Source organism: Lepisma saccharinum, chromosome 21 (genome assembly GCF_977018435.1).
Source record: "Lepisma saccharinum chromosome 21, izLepSacc3.1, whole genome shotgun sequence".
NCBI lineage: Eukaryota > Metazoa > Arthropoda > Insecta > Zygentoma > Lepismatidae > Lepisma > Lepisma saccharinum.
Genome location: NC_139249.1, coordinates 13,720,226 through 13,736,000, shown reverse-complemented (window position 1 = coordinate 13,736,000; position 15,775 = coordinate 13,720,226). Strand labels below are relative to the sequence as shown.

Here is a 15,775-nt window from a genome sequence, read left to right as displayed (position 1 = left end):
TACTGCTCTACAGTTCACATGAATAACTGAGGACTAAAATTGGTAAACGTTGTAAGTGCCAAATGCGAAAGTGTTGGGAAATCGCATCGTTCCGCACATCAGCCCGTAAGAACGTTCACACTAGTGACCTCTTTACACGCCCTTTGAACTACTTAGAGGGCTACCAGCCACTTTTCATGTTTACCACATTATAAAGCATGGCACATTTCACAGTTTAACGTGGAAAACGGTGTTTAATTATTTTGGCACTTACAGCGTTTACCAATTTTAGTCTTCAAATATGTATTAATGTCTTAATTAGTATTACAAATATTTATTTAACACATACAGTACAGCGTTTTACAATATATCCACAGTCATATCGATCGTCTTCAGCAAATCCCATTATTTCTCAATGAATAACCTGAAAGGACAAGATTGAAGATATGTGAAATTATTACTTCTTCATTAAACATTTTGTTTCAGGGTAAACATAGAACAATGCAATACAGTATTGTATCGTTCTTATGCTGTTGAGCAGGAGAACTTACTCAATACAGCAATTCAGTATCATTAATTTTGATACGCTCTTTCTAAACTGTGTATTAATCCATAATTAAATAATATAAATAATCAAAAGCAAAACCCTAGCACCGACTCATCCAGGCAGAATCAATTTAAGAAAAACATATTATAAAAACAATTACCAATCAAAAAATAATTTTAAAAATTCATACCAAGAAAACAATAAAAAACCGCAGTACAATAAAATTTATAAAAATTTACACCCTAATAACTCAAATCACAATAAACAATATAGCAACACCCAACGTGGAAACTTCCACAAACAAAACTCACAAAATTCCTCATCCTCAGCAGGGCGAGGACAGAAAAAGAAAAAAAAAGAAAGAAAGAAAACCACACTGCTCCATTTATAACTATCCCAATCATTTAGCAACCACCTGTTTTCAAAACAAAAAACTTTAAACAAACAATAACTACCCATAAAAAAAACGTATATACAAATTTTATAAAAAAACAAATTTCAATCTCTACATTCCCTTATGAAAAACTTATAATGGTGACACCCATTGTGGAATGAACATTACACAGTTAATTGTACACCAAACTGTATTATTTTTGTTGTATAATGTGTGTGATATATTGCAATTTATTTTACATTTATTTATTTATTTATTTATTGCAGTTATCATGGAGTCGTGGTCGGTGGAACATCACGTGTTCATGTATGATGCCTATGTTGCAGCTCAGAGGTTCAGCACCTGGTTTTGTTTTTTGGAGTTACAGTGCCTGTGGTTCGAAACTGCTTAACTCATTTTAAGATTGTTTTGCATGTTGGAACTGCTCCATGCCGCCTTACGTGGAAGTGCCGGCGGAATAACCTCTGACCTACAACCACTGAGTCGCCGTTTCTCACATAGGCATCATACGTGAACACGCGATGTTCCACCGACAACGACTCCATGGCAATAAATAAATAAATAAATGTAAAATAAATGGCAATATATCACACACATTATACAACAAAAATAATACAGTTTGGTGTACAATTAACTGCGTAATGTTCATTCCAAAATGGGTATACATCTCTGTGTCACCCTGTATATATTAATACAGCTATAGAGAAACAACATCAAAAATTTCTTATAAACTCCAAAAATCAAATAGCAATAACTAACAATCAAAATATCCCCTCAACTACAAAACATTTTAAAATTCATACAGCCATAAAAAAAACAAAAGACAAATTAAAATTAAAAAAATTGTCCTGTTAGCATTTGCAATAAACAACCACAATTTTACCCATCCTTTTCGATTAATTCCAAATTTTAAAGTTTAAAGTTACATCACCCACTTCAATGGATAAGGTTCTTGGTTCGATCCCACGAACCACAGAGTTCGTTACGGCTGCCCGGTTGTGGAGGCCAGCGATATATTTACGTACAATTAAACATGCTCCCTTGAGACCAATGAATTTGATATTGCCAGACCGTATTAACTTAGCACACTGCGGTGGATTACACTTATTACGGTGGATGTATGGGCGTCGCCAGAAGGAGGGGGAGGGGCAAATGATAAAAGTTGAATAGCAGAAAAAATAACAATGAGTATTATTACCACGGTTATTAATGCCATTCTACAATAATAAATATAAACTAATATTTTTTTTATTCTAAATGAAAATGATAATAATAATAATGTGAAGACTCGATCCACAAAACGAGTGGATACAAGCACAACTATTTTTCATTATTTCTTTTGCATTTTATGCTGTTAGTATCTGAAATGAATTTTGATATTAACTTTTGTACGTCTCGTTCAAGAAAAGGCTTTAAATAATAGGGGATTTTTTTTCCATAAAGTTTGTTGTGTGACCACTCACGTACAACTGTAATTATTAGAATTTTGAAAACTGTTTGTTCCTTGGATGAAATGGTAGAATATAACCGTGTTCCTGTATATTCCACTCAATGTTTTCGATCCAATGCTTTTTACTTTGATTATTCTGTTCGAATACTAACTAAATAAACTTTTTTTCTGTTCTTAACAATTAGAGTAACTAACTTTCGGCTTTCTTGTATCTTTAAATGAACAATGTCACTTTCCAGGGGGCTCCACCTACCCGTTCGACCACTCCCCCCGTCCCGACGCCCATGGGGGGATGTGCTTTTTTCGTGCTCTTTGTACCATACCATGAAGGAACAAGGCGGGGTAGGGGAGATGTGAAGGTAGGGTCCAACACATTTACGATCTTTGTCATTTGTTGGGAGTGATGTGATCAGCACCAGGCGTTGGTAACTTTTACCCTCCCAAGGTTGCCCCCAGGTTCCCATTTATCTGAGCCGCTTTATGTGAGGACCAGGTCGGAAAAGTTCCAACATTTGATCACCCACTCCGAAACGAACTCGAGCCTTCCGAGTGACAGCCAGACACCTTACCGACTGAACCACGGTGGCTAACCATGGATATATTTATATATATATAATCCCAATGTAAGCTATCTAAAATCCTTGGGGGGCATTCCAGGAAAAGTAGTCCTACTTCATGTTAATAACAAAATGAATTAATATGGAAATTATTAATGTTTTTAAATAAGGTTTAGATGTTTGTGAATGGATACAATTTACACATTGCAACGATAAAAGAATCTGCAGCTTATATGCTTCACAGACAAATGAAATCAGAATTTCCTACCTTCTTAAAGTGTCACGCACGTAACGCACTTTTGTTAATGCATTCATCCTGTGCACCTCAAGTTATACTCAAGTTTATAAAATTTCTTAGCAGACGCCACAAGGTACTTCATTATTCCATGAAATCAGTTCATTATGAATATTTTAATCCAATGTCGTGTCTAGAATCTTCAATTTTGTGTGTAAAATGTCACACTTGAAACGCTGGAATGCTCCTTGGACAAATAATTCATAAATTCCATGATCATGAACATGATTCTGTATTGAACTTGCCTTACACAATAATTATAACACGGTAAAATATCACATAATTATACCAACTAGGCCTTGCTATATGCGTCTAATAATCTTGATACCGACCGATTGTATAATCTTAAAGTATGCCCCAAACAGGTTGTTGAAGGTCCAGGAATTTTAAATAAATCCAATTCCGGTCCAGGATAGAAAATCATCAGGCGTAAATGGGTTCTGGACCGTAGAGAACCTTTTTATCTGTAAAGTATTTCAATTCGGTCCAGGAACCTTTTTCCAGATCAATTTATATACGGTCCAGGAACCTTTCTTCAATGAAATAATACGCAAGTTGGACCGAATTTAAATTGGGCTAGAAAAAAGTTTTCGGTCCTGCAGCGGAACCCAATAGAACCCATTAGAATTTATGGGTTCTTGGAACTGTAACAACCCTGGCCCCACATCTTTTAAACGGACTGGGCTCTCTGATTACATGTACTTCATCACTCTATCAGAATTTTAATAGACATATGTGAACAGAATATTATACTGCAAAGTAATCAAAGAATAAAAAATCACTTACGTTTTGGGCAATTGTTGGCTGGATCGTTGGTGCAATCCATGAGACATCTGTTGGAGAAAACTTTAGTTACGCCATTTTCGTCAACAGCACAAACTGGTTTGAATTCAAAGGTACAGACGCAGGAACATTCTTGGCCAAAGGCTGTCGTAATTAGAATGGCAAGAAATCCTAGAAAAACAACAAAAATGCAGTATTTATTACGACCATGTGCAATGTAGATGATGTGAACTTTGTTGGTATGTAAACTTATTACAGCTGAAGTTTGTGGTACGCTGATTAGTTCGTTTATTGAAAGAATGAAACTCTCATGTCTGCCCAATTGCTTTAAGTAGATTGAGGTGATAATGACATTTGGTCAACTATAGGCCTACACGCAAAAGTATCACATGGTTGCTTTTCATGCTAAATATGTAAGGCAAATTATGTGAAATAATGTAAAAAATCAAAGAAGCAGCTTTCATAGCAATGGTCCAAAACACTATAAGTGTAGTATTCAAGCAAATATGGTTCCCTCTCCTAAAAATAATAGAGTAGCATAAATGGGGCAAAACATTAGTACAGAACTCCTGCGGGCGCTGTGGAGTCGTTGGTTAGAGCACTAGATTTTTGTAAAATCACAGGACTGTCATAGATTCGATCGCCATCACCAGCAAAAATAAATTGATCACCTGAAAATAAGAGAAGAGGCGCTTTCTCGAAACGTAGTGGTAGAATATGCAGTGTTTGGAAAATTACTTTTTAAAACAAGTTACAGTTATTTGCTTAAAAAGTAACAGAGTTATCGTTACAGTTACTCATTTTAAAAAGTAACTCAGTTACAGTTACTTTTACAGTTATTTTCTACTGGAAATTTTCTTGCAAACAAATTACACAAATGGATTACTAATTGTAATAGAAAAGAAAGAAAACTATCGGATTCTGCTTACACAAGGGGGACAATTATGTGGATACAGATGAACAAACTACAGAAACTAGACACACTTCACAGCATACAACTGACAACGGCAAACTGACAGGCAATAGGAAAGAATCTTCCTCCTAATCTCATCTTCCTGCTTCTGGGAAATCCACCCCTCTTCCGAGGTATGCATATCGCTTTAGAATTGGGGACTACCAAACAGAAGATGAAACATGCGATAAGTCACTCTGAAATGCCTGGAACCCAGTGTCTCCGACTGGCTGCGGATAGGAGACAAATTTAGTTCAACAACTTTCTCTTTCCCTCTTCTATTGTTTGCAGGAATTAATGTAACAGAGGATGGACATTTGTAACGCAGCAGAAACTAGTAGTTTATCAATGGTTCCGGATCACTTTAAGTCCTAAATCACCAATAATTTACGACACTTATATAGCAACTTAACTGGCATTAACTGTTGAAACGTTACTTCTATTGGAAAAAATTACTCTGTTACAGTTACAGCTACTTGGTTTTAAAAGTAACTAGTTACATTTCTTCAAAAAAGTAACTGTTACTTGTAACTAGTTACTTCCAAACACTGAGCATAAGCATAGTTAAAACCACTAGAAAATGGATAATGTCTAGGTCTCAGAAGTTGAAGACCAATAAATTGCCAAAAAAAGACCTATAAAAAGACATAAATCTATCAAAAAAGGACATAAAAGCGAAAAAAGGATGTATAAATGTGATCCAAATTAATTAATAACTTCAGTTTTAATTACATATTTAATGAATAAAAAATTTAAAAATTCTGGTGGTATGGAACACACAGTGCGAAAAAAACTATATGAATGAAATGCATCTTCTTTCACACATTATATATTTTTTAGATTAACACAATTTATAAAATCATATTTGGCCTAACCACACTAGGGTTACAGAAATAGGACTTCGGATCCTATTTCAGTCGTCCAAAAATGTTTTTATCTCGTTTCAGGGATGGTTCAAATACCTATTTATTTATTTTTTATTTATTTTCTACAGAAAGGATGTTTAAGAGGTGATGAACTGATGATGATTCGAATTGAGAATTGGCAGTAAAATGTAGTCGAAAGAAGGTGAAGTTGCAAACAAAAGCGGTTAAGACCTAAAAAAAGGCTAAAAAAGGACCAATAAGCCAAAAATCGACGAAAAAGGCAAAAAAGGACAAATAAAACCCACCTTTTTCTGGCCTACAATTACCCAAAATGAACATGTTGGGCCTCGTCTTCGGACACTAGGGAAAAAAAAAGGATTTTTCCTCAACTTCCGAGATATAGTTATGGCAATAAAGGCCTATTGTTCAACGGCATCCTAAATTGAAAAAAAAAAAAAAGAACTTTTGAAATACTCACCTAACACCAAAACCAGCTTGGTCGACATGTTAAGAGTCGTGGATTGTTTTCCTCTTGAAAGCGAAGCCAAACCAATCCTGCAGTAAGTCGTGCAGAGCAGTTTCTGACTATATCAATGCCTTTACTTCGACCACTGACAATTTTCACCTTCGATACTTCCGAGCAAAGCACACATGTGGATGACGTAAGAACACATTTCCCCGCTGACCATCCACCCGTATTTCGAAACTGGACCTTCACGCTTACCAATTAGCGCTGGAAGCGGACAAGCGGAAGACCTTGCACATGCTTAGATCTATTACACGCATGCTAGGGTTTGTTTATTATGCAAACTAAGGAAGAAGTCGTCGCTTAATGTCTATTGGCAAGTTCCTTTGTCGTTCCACAGCAAGACAGTGACTTCAAGACCAGGCCAGTACCCAGGATTATTTTGAGGGAGGGGGGGGGAGAACCTGAACTTTTGGAACAAAGGTTTTTTTAATTTGGTTTATTAGCTTTCATGCAGGGCACGAAATCATTGAAGACTCGGGGGGGGGGGGGCGGCGAGAAAGATCTTAATTTACTTTTATATATTTCAAATATTTATAAAGTAACAAACTAATTCTCTTACCAACTAGTTAGAATTGCAAATTGCAAAATGGTTGACATGGTTTTATTATGTTTAAGTTTTTTGTATAAATTTTGCTTTTCATTAATACAAATAAATTATATTGGCTTCATTTTATTTGTCTTGCATTCTTGTTTTACTTTTATTGTGCATATATTGTTATTGCTGTAGATCTTTACATGTCTCTTGTATGTGTGTGTGTGAGAGTAGAGCAAAAGGGAGAGCATGCAGTACTCACAAACACAGACATTATCCTTCGTTCTTTGTATGTGTTTTGAATATTTTCCTTATTGAGAGAAAACATTATTAGAATACAATGGTCATGAACTAAAATTACCAAATGTTGCAGACTGCAACCTTCTGGAGCTGGTGTTTCTCTCCACAAGCCATTTAATTTATGCAAATACAAAATTAAAGTTATTTCAAAATCTTAAAAATTCTCAATTTTTTGTCATAGGTCATTTCATGGCCTGAGGGGAGGGGGGCATGGCTCCCCTGACCCTCCCCCCTTGTGTACAGACCTGTGCAAGACAATGCAAGCAAGGTCTGGTGGGTTTTGCAAATTAGCCTATGTAGTGGCAGTGGGCAATGGGAAGCAAATGCACCAATGAATGCAAAGATGCGCATTAATTAATTATTTTAGCTTGAAGCAAATGTCTAAATGCATCTGATGTCGAATATGCACCTAAATTCAACTGATTTATTTATATATATATCATATTGCTTCCACACACTAAAATGTATTGTGTATTTTAAACACTTATTTACAAACAAATTTTTGAATTCACAACAAAATTGAATTCTTAAAATATAATTAGTCTATCCAGATGTTTAATGTTTTCTTCTTTGGAATGCAGCATGCAAAGCTATCTACCTGTTTTTAATAACACATTAAAGTGCAATACCAGTTTCTTATCAAATGATTGTTATGATCTCAAATTATGCATTTTTAGTGCATCACACGGAGCAGCAGTTGATTAAAGTACCTTTTGATTCATTTCTGTTTTTTTTTGATGCACTAGAAATGCATCATTAGCAGCTTATACACCTGAATGTGTTACTGTTGTGCTAATTGACACATTCTGTTCTTCTTGTGTGTGCATATCCTGGTAGTTACCTGAAGTTGGCTGAAAATCTATCTATTTCAATTTATAAGACTAATACATAAATCATACAAATAGCAAGCCAGTACATATAATTGAGTTATCAATGTTCAATGGCCTTGTAAAACAACTTTCACATTCATTAGAGAAAAAAATTGAGTGAGATTGTGACGTAGATACTTGAGATTTTTTGGAAATGAAAGATTTGTAGTTTCAAGCCAGGAAAGTTTTATTGTTGAACAAATACAGCTCTTGAATTCATAGGTAGAAACTTATCCATTAAGACTGGAAGTTGTGGTACTATGTCTCCTGACTTGCTCGTCTAGCAAGGACCTTCTTGTGTCAAGTTGTAAGCTGAAATATAAATATTACACCTAGACTTCGGATTTTAAGTTTTTAACCTATTTTTTCCTTAGCAGGTAAATAAGAAATAAGTTACCTCAGCGTTTCATTAAAAAACGCAACAACTGATGAAGTTTTATATTGCCTAAAATAACCTATTTTGCTTGTTAGAAGCTATTTTAGGTTTATGCGCCTAAATCGAACCTTTTTTTAGGTCTTCATATATTTTTCAAGATTTTAAAAGATTTTCATACCACACAGAGGTATTTCTTCTGTTTGGTGACGAGAAAATTCAATGACTAAAGTATTTGAAACATACTTTCTGTCGATTTCCCTACCTCCAAGTCCATGATGGTTTCTCAAAGCTCTAAACAAAGTAAAACGTCTGCTGCCATTGTTACTTACCTCCGTGTGTTCTTGCTCACTTTCACGTCAATTCGGTGCTTTGTGACATTCACACCTTGCGAAGTAACGTTTCCCGGAATTCATTGAATTCCCGGTGAGTAGTCACCCTGGTATTGTGCCGCAAATTATACATACCTAATTCATTCTTCATATCATCAGTAACTTTTGCTAACAGAACAAGTCTAGTATTACCATTTGTGGATAATTTTCAAAACGATGTATACAAATGAAAATTTGGTTAGAAAATTAATATTTTGTTGTTATTTATACCTTTGCATATACATATTAAAATTTCTTAAGGTTTTTTTTTTTAAAATTTTGTTTCTAACGATTGTACCTAATCGGTTTTCAAGAATTTTGAACCATCCTAAGTTTTTTGAAACCTACTTCAGGATTTTTAGAACCTAATTTGAGATTTTTAGAACCTATTTTAGGATTTTAAGAACCTATTTTAGGATTTTTAGAGCCTATTTTAGGATTTTAAGAACCTAATTTCAGATTTTTAGAACCTATTTTAGGATTTTTAGAGCCTATTTTAGGATTTTAAGAACCTAATTTCAGATTTTTAGAACCTATTTTAGGATTTTAAGAACCTATTTTTGGATTTTTAGGGCCTATTTTAGGAACATAAAAGCATACTTTTTAGAACCTAAAAATCCAAGGTCTACACATAACATACTGTTATAGAGGTAAATTATAATGACAATAGTGTATTTGTGAATAATTTTATAAGTATTTTTGATTTGCAATGTTTCTCTTCTTCCATTTCTGATTAGTCTACACAATGATGAATCAGTCATACGAACAATATTGTAGTACAAAAAAAATATTGTTCTTAACCAGAGTATGCATAGGCTTTGGATTGATTGATCTGTTGTTTTAAGTCCACTTTATGCACAGAAAGGTTAATCGGGATTGGACCTACAGTTTAATAAGGGATCCGAACCACTGTGTTATGTGCCTCTACCGGATATCGAACCCGGGACCCCTTGATTAGAGTATGCATAGGCGTCGCCGGAAATTTTTGTAGGAAGGTCAAGCAATTGATAAAACTTGATAATGATAATAATAACAACAATAATAATAATTATTATTATATCCTTGGGGAACTTTTATAACCGATCCACCAGCACATGTATTTTTTTATTATTTTTAAATAATTCATGTAATTAGTGTACTGACATGCATAATTATTCTATTTTGAATTTTATTAACTTTGACATATCTCGTTCAAGAAAAAGATTTAAAAGTTAGGGATAAATTTTAGTTAGTGTTTATGTTGTGTGACTTGTCACACAAAACTCCGTTTTGAACTTATGAAAACTGCAAATATACCTTCTTTGGTTTACCTGGTAGAAATGAAAACAGAAACTTGTTTCTGTATTTTGCCCTCAATTTTTCTTCGATTTAACGGATTTTTCGATTTATTCTTTTCGAATATTCTGTTAACAACCAAAAAAAATAATAACAAGCATTCTAATTTTTTTTTAAAAACTGACATGAACGATGCCTTCTTCCAGGAGGGAGTCGACGGATGTGTTCGACCCCCCTCCAGACGCCCATGAGAATATGGTAGCGATGTTCATTGTACCTCTTGTTGGCATATGACAGTCATTCCTGCAGCGTTATACTTTCTTTCGGAAGAACAACGAGTTATAGAAAGAAATATGGTTGATTGTCATACTCTTTTTCTGACACATTTGATTTTTGTTGGTTACCCAACGTTGTTCATGTGACCGATTTTATTTATGAAAGGGGTGAGAAAACAAGCACAGAGAAACGCCCATAGCTTATGCAGTATTCGAACCTATGACTTCTGAAAAGCCTGTTGGAACAGCAACGGGAACAAAATTAGTCAAGGGACCACAAAAGAAAAAAAAAAATAATGTTCAATTTCTCTTGGTTATTTTTATAAAATAATGCCACTATTAGCCTTATACATATGTAACTTTCTTTGTGTTTATATTATTGTCACTTTTTATTAATTCTGTAATTTTTTTATGTATTTCATTCATGTATTTTTAATATTTTTATTATATTTCTTTTATTTTATTCCTCTTTAATATTATCATCATTATTTTTACCATAGCTAACTAACTAACTAACTCTCTAGCCTTCTTAAACCCGAAGGTTCATGGCTGCAGCAACACAGGCCTTCCATCTGTCCCTATCTTGAGCAAGATCTATATACTCTTTTCCATCCCTACCGATTTCCCTTAGGTCCATCTCGACGTTGTCCCTCCATCTTCGTCTTGGCCTTCCTACTGGTCTCTTACCATCAGGTTTCCCAACAAGAATCCTGTGAACTCCTCTTTCCTCTCCCATTCGTGCCACATGGCCTGCCCACCTAAGTCTTCTTGATTTAATTATTCTAATAATGTCTGGACATGAATACAAATTATGTAGTTCTAAATTATGTAACCTTCTCCACTCACCTGTCTCCTCATCCCTTTTAGGTCCAAATATTTTCCTAAGGATCCTATTTTCAAATACTCTCAATTTATGTTCCTCTTTCAATGTAAGGGACCAAGTTTCACACCCATATAATACTACAGGCAAAATTACGGTTTTGTATATTTTAACTTTTAGATTCTTAGATATTAAACGAGAAGACAAAAGTTTATGAAGAGAGAAGTAACATGCATTTCCTGAATTAAGCCTACTTTTTATTTCCTCTTTAATATAATTTTCATTTGTTAATATTACTCCTAAGTATTTGAATTTGGAAACTGTTTCAAACGAGTTGTTATCAATAATTAGATTTTGATTATTACCTAACACTTGGTTTCGGCCTGTAAGCATATATTTAGTTTTCTCTTTGTTAACTTCCAAACCTATCTCTTTAGCAGTTTTGAAAAATATTTTAGCATTATTCTTAATTGTATTCACATCATCCCCCAGTAAGTCTACATCATCTGCATATGCTAACAACTGAGTCACACCATTTAATTTTAGTCCTTCTTTAGTTTCTTTTACCTTCCTTACAGCATATTCTAAGGCAAAATTAAAGAGCAATGGAGATAATGCATCTCCTTGTTTTAACCCATCATGAATTGTAAATTTGTCAGACATATTAATACCCACACGAATTTTACTTTCTGTTTCACTAGTGCATATTTTTATCATACTAACAAGCTTCTTAGGTATTCCAAACTCTACTAATATATTATATAATTTATCTCTTTTGACCGAATCATATGCTTTTTTGAAATCAATGAATAGCTGATGGACATTTTGATTATATTCCCACTTTTTTTCAAGTGTCTGTCTGATGTGAAAAATTTGATCTGTAGTTGATCTGTTGCGTTTAAATCCACATTGATAATCACCTATAATTTCATTAGCATATGGGGTTAGTCTTGTTAAAAGAATGTTAGATAATATTTTATATGTTGTTGAGAGTAGAGAAATTCCACGGTAATTATTGCAGTTCATTTTATCACCTTTTTTAAACACAGGAACAATTATGGATTCTTTCCACTGTTGAGGGATTTCTTCTTTATTCCATATTAAACAAATTAATTTATGAATTTGACAAATTAATGAATTTCCACCATATTTAATTAACTCAGCTGGTATTAAATCAATGCCAGGTGCTTTGTTATTCTTTAGCCTTTTAATAGCATCTTTAACTTCAGTCAAGTTAGGTTCTGGGACTAAAGGTTCTGCTGTGTGTACTTCATATATGTACATATTTTAAAGTATTATCATTCTTCATGTATTTTTTTAAAAAAATCTCTTTACTACTATATCCTATGGACAAGGGTTGGTTGTAACAGCGGCCCAAGAGGTCGAAACAAGCCTGCTTTAATAAGGACGATTATAATAATAATAATAATAATAATAATAATCATCATCATCATAATTTAGAATACACCTTGAAAACAACGTTGCCTTCAGTTCGGACCATATCGATTCCTGCAATAATGTTTTGGTGAAAACTCCTCACAATTAAAACTGTATAATATCTCGGTTGCAAAATAACTACTGAACAAGGGATAGATTTGCAGGGAAGGTGAACAATATCGAAGTTTCAAAATTTCTGGGTTACTATACTTACTTGGCGGGCACTTTTGTGTGCACTTCAGCATGCAAATGTTGTTAAATATTTTTGAGTTTCCTTTACCGTCAGTTCCACAAACGGGCATGCGCTCTCTGCTGCAAATACATAAGCAATCCGAAGGAGCAGTGCTGGAGTGAGGAATCAACATTATACCTGGAAAATAAAATTTGATATACATTAAGCTTGGAACCACAGGCGAAAACGCAATACATATTTGATGACGTCCACCGGAATTCTCCTGCACGATTGTTTTTCTTGCAGATGCATAACGCCTTGAATTTTCACTTGCATCGTGATTAAGATTTCCTCAGATGGCTTCTTGGCGTCCAGTTCAATGTTGATTAATTTGACCTTCGATATAACGTCGTCCAGTGATGTGCCGTATACTATAAGTTTACGTCTACATGCGTTGTCTACACGTAGATTACATTGGGTTGTAGTTTACATAGACTACGTAGACAATCTAAGGTACATTAAAATTAATTTTCAAGGCTTTCATATGCTTTCATGAAAGGTATTCAACTATCTTAGTTCCTAATGAACTGACAAGAATCCTATTTACAACAAAATTTCTCTTCTGTTCTATCATCTACGGAAGAAGATAAATTGTATGCAAAAAAATAGCAACAGATGGCAGTCGTGAGGCAAAAGTAGTCTTTTTCTCATAAAACACTAGAATATTTCCTATGTTATGTTTTTCCTACGTGAGAAATTGTTCGAATTTGCAAGGAAGACTATGAAAGGTTCTTCTCACACGTTACCAACTGATACGTAGTATAATTTTGTTTTACTTCCACAGCGCCCTTTGCTAAGTTATCACCTTTCGCCATGTTGTTTACATAGATTACATCATCTACGTGTATAAAATAGTCTACGTGTAGAATGTAGATTATCGTTGTTTATGCGTAAACACTCATCACTGACCATAAGTATTAACAAGCAAATTGTCCATCATCACGTTTACTTCCTTTGTTTTATGTAATGAGATCTTCAAGAACTGACACAGTACACCAAACAATCTGCTTACATCCTCTCAACCAGTATACGTAAAAATACAGTCCTAAAAATACGTAGGATGAAGATAAAACCCAACGAAAATAGTCATGGACAATTTGCTGAGCAATACTTATGGATCCCACTGCCAGCTAGGAATTAGTGCACAAGAGCTTCATGCTTTTGCATCGTGCATAAGTATGTATGTGTCTGATGTATGCATGTGTGTATTGTAAAGGGTGTCTAAAAAAACGGGACATTTTGAACGGAGGTATAGTTGCAATAGATTTAATCATGGAAATGAATAGTGTAAAGGATGCCATTACATAATCACATACCGCTGAAGAGATGTATAGGTTTATGACTTAATAATGACGTCCAGTAGATGAGAACCTTTTCTAAGCAACAATTCCAGCAGTCATCAAGGGACACATTCTGCATAACTGGACGTAACATATCCACAAGAATCTTAATATTTCCTCAGATCTTTCCAACTCGACCTGCTACAACTGAAGAATCACTCAGATTCATGTGGACATGTTACGTCCAGCTTGACGACTGCAGAAATGGTTGCTTAGAAAAGGTCATCATTTATTGGACGTCACCATCAAGTCATAAACAAACCCACCTCTTCAGCGGTATATAATTATGTCATAACATAGTCTACAATATTAATTTCCGTGATTAAATCCCTCGAAACTATTTATTCTCTTCTCTGAACTTCTATTTCAACATGTCCCGTCTTTTTGAGACACCCTTTATATACGATATATATATATATATATATATATATTTGTACGCACACACACACATACATACACTTCACTTTTCATGGAATTACCCATTTTAACCATACACACACATAACGCTTTTTTTCTAAGATAAATTCCGATACTCCGAACATTTAAAATTTCAAACAGTTCTACTATGCTTATTATAAAAAGTTTGGAGAAAGCAGTCAAAAAAATATTGAAAGATTATACTTCGGAGTAATTGTGGATAAATGCATTATTATTTCTATCACTTTTATGTCTTTTTAATAATAAATATAAAGTACTTACCAAGGATGAAAGTAATTATTACTATTTGTAGCCATTTCATTGTCAGGTAATCTTGCAACTATTTTGTTTTTTTTAAAAAAACACAACGCCTCAGTCGTGCACACTTTTTCAATCGAAAAGTGTTTCCATGAGCACATTTCTTAACTCTTTTAAATTCTACTGTTATCGCTTTTTCGTTAATTGCGAAAATCGGGTGGGATATGGCAATTGTCATACGCAAAATCTGGAACTAGCGTTCTTAGTATGAGTCATATTTTTTCCCACTTATGTATGTATATACACTGTGATTTATGGTTTGTTGCTGCCAATATTGATTGCGAGAGGCTGGGATTGGACTGTTCAGGGTCATTAATTCATTTCTCACAGATATGAATATTTCTTTTGAGTCGGTTATCACAATATTCTTCATTCGTTACAGTCCATTTTGAAATGACCAGTGAGAATGGGTTTGAAATGAACTTACAAAGCCTTTGATAGTTCTGGCCATTGTTCTGTCAGATCCCAGTTGACATTTTGAACCAAATCCTGTAAAATTTCTCATTTCATCATTTTTAGAATTGGGAAACCATCCACACAAATGCTGCATACTGTTAAAGAATAGCTCTGTTAGTTTTGCCATGAGGTATTCAAACTTCAGAGTGTCAGTTATTCTTGCCTAACATGCCTAATTTCCTGACAGAACATATAGCTATCACTGGCAACCTTGGTTTATACATACAGGAAAAAGAATACTTTTTTCAAAGAGAGACTTCAAAGAGCAAACATTTTTTTTTTTAAAAAAAAAAGATTAAAAATATACCTTCAATGTACACGGGAGAATATCCTGTTATATAAAATCTTTATCTGAGAGTTAAAAAAGTTGTGCACAGGACATAGCGACATATTAAAAAGGTAAGGAAA

At 34.2% G+C, this 15,775-nt stretch overlaps 1 protein-coding gene across 2 annotated transcripts; it reads right to left on the bottom strand.

Annotated features, from left to right (window-relative positions):
- Positions 1 to 56: 56 nt before the first annotated feature.
- LOC146003981 (serine protease inhibitor dipetalogastin-like) lies at positions 57 to 15,177 on the bottom strand. 2 transcript variants are annotated; one of them, XM_083142515.1, is made up of 4 exons: positions 14,876 to 15,177; positions 12,819 to 12,974; positions 4,009 to 4,176; positions 88 to 403 (listed from the first exon to the last, which is right to left on the bottom strand). In XM_083142515.1, the coding sequence occupies exons 1-4, from the start codon at positions 14,913 to 14,915 to the stop codon at positions 372 to 374; spliced, it is 396 nt and encodes a 131-aa protein (XP_082998641.1). In that variant the 5' UTR covers positions 14,916 to 15,177; the 3' UTR covers positions 88 to 371. The 2 variants fall into 2 exon arrangements, with proteins under 2 accessions (XP_082998642.1, XP_082998641.1); XM_083142516.1 differs by lacking the exons at positions 12,819 to 12,974; positions 14,876 to 15,177 and adding an exon at positions 6,302 to 6,481 and having other exon boundaries at positions 57 to 403.
- Positions 15,178 to 15,775: the final 598 nt, after the last annotated feature.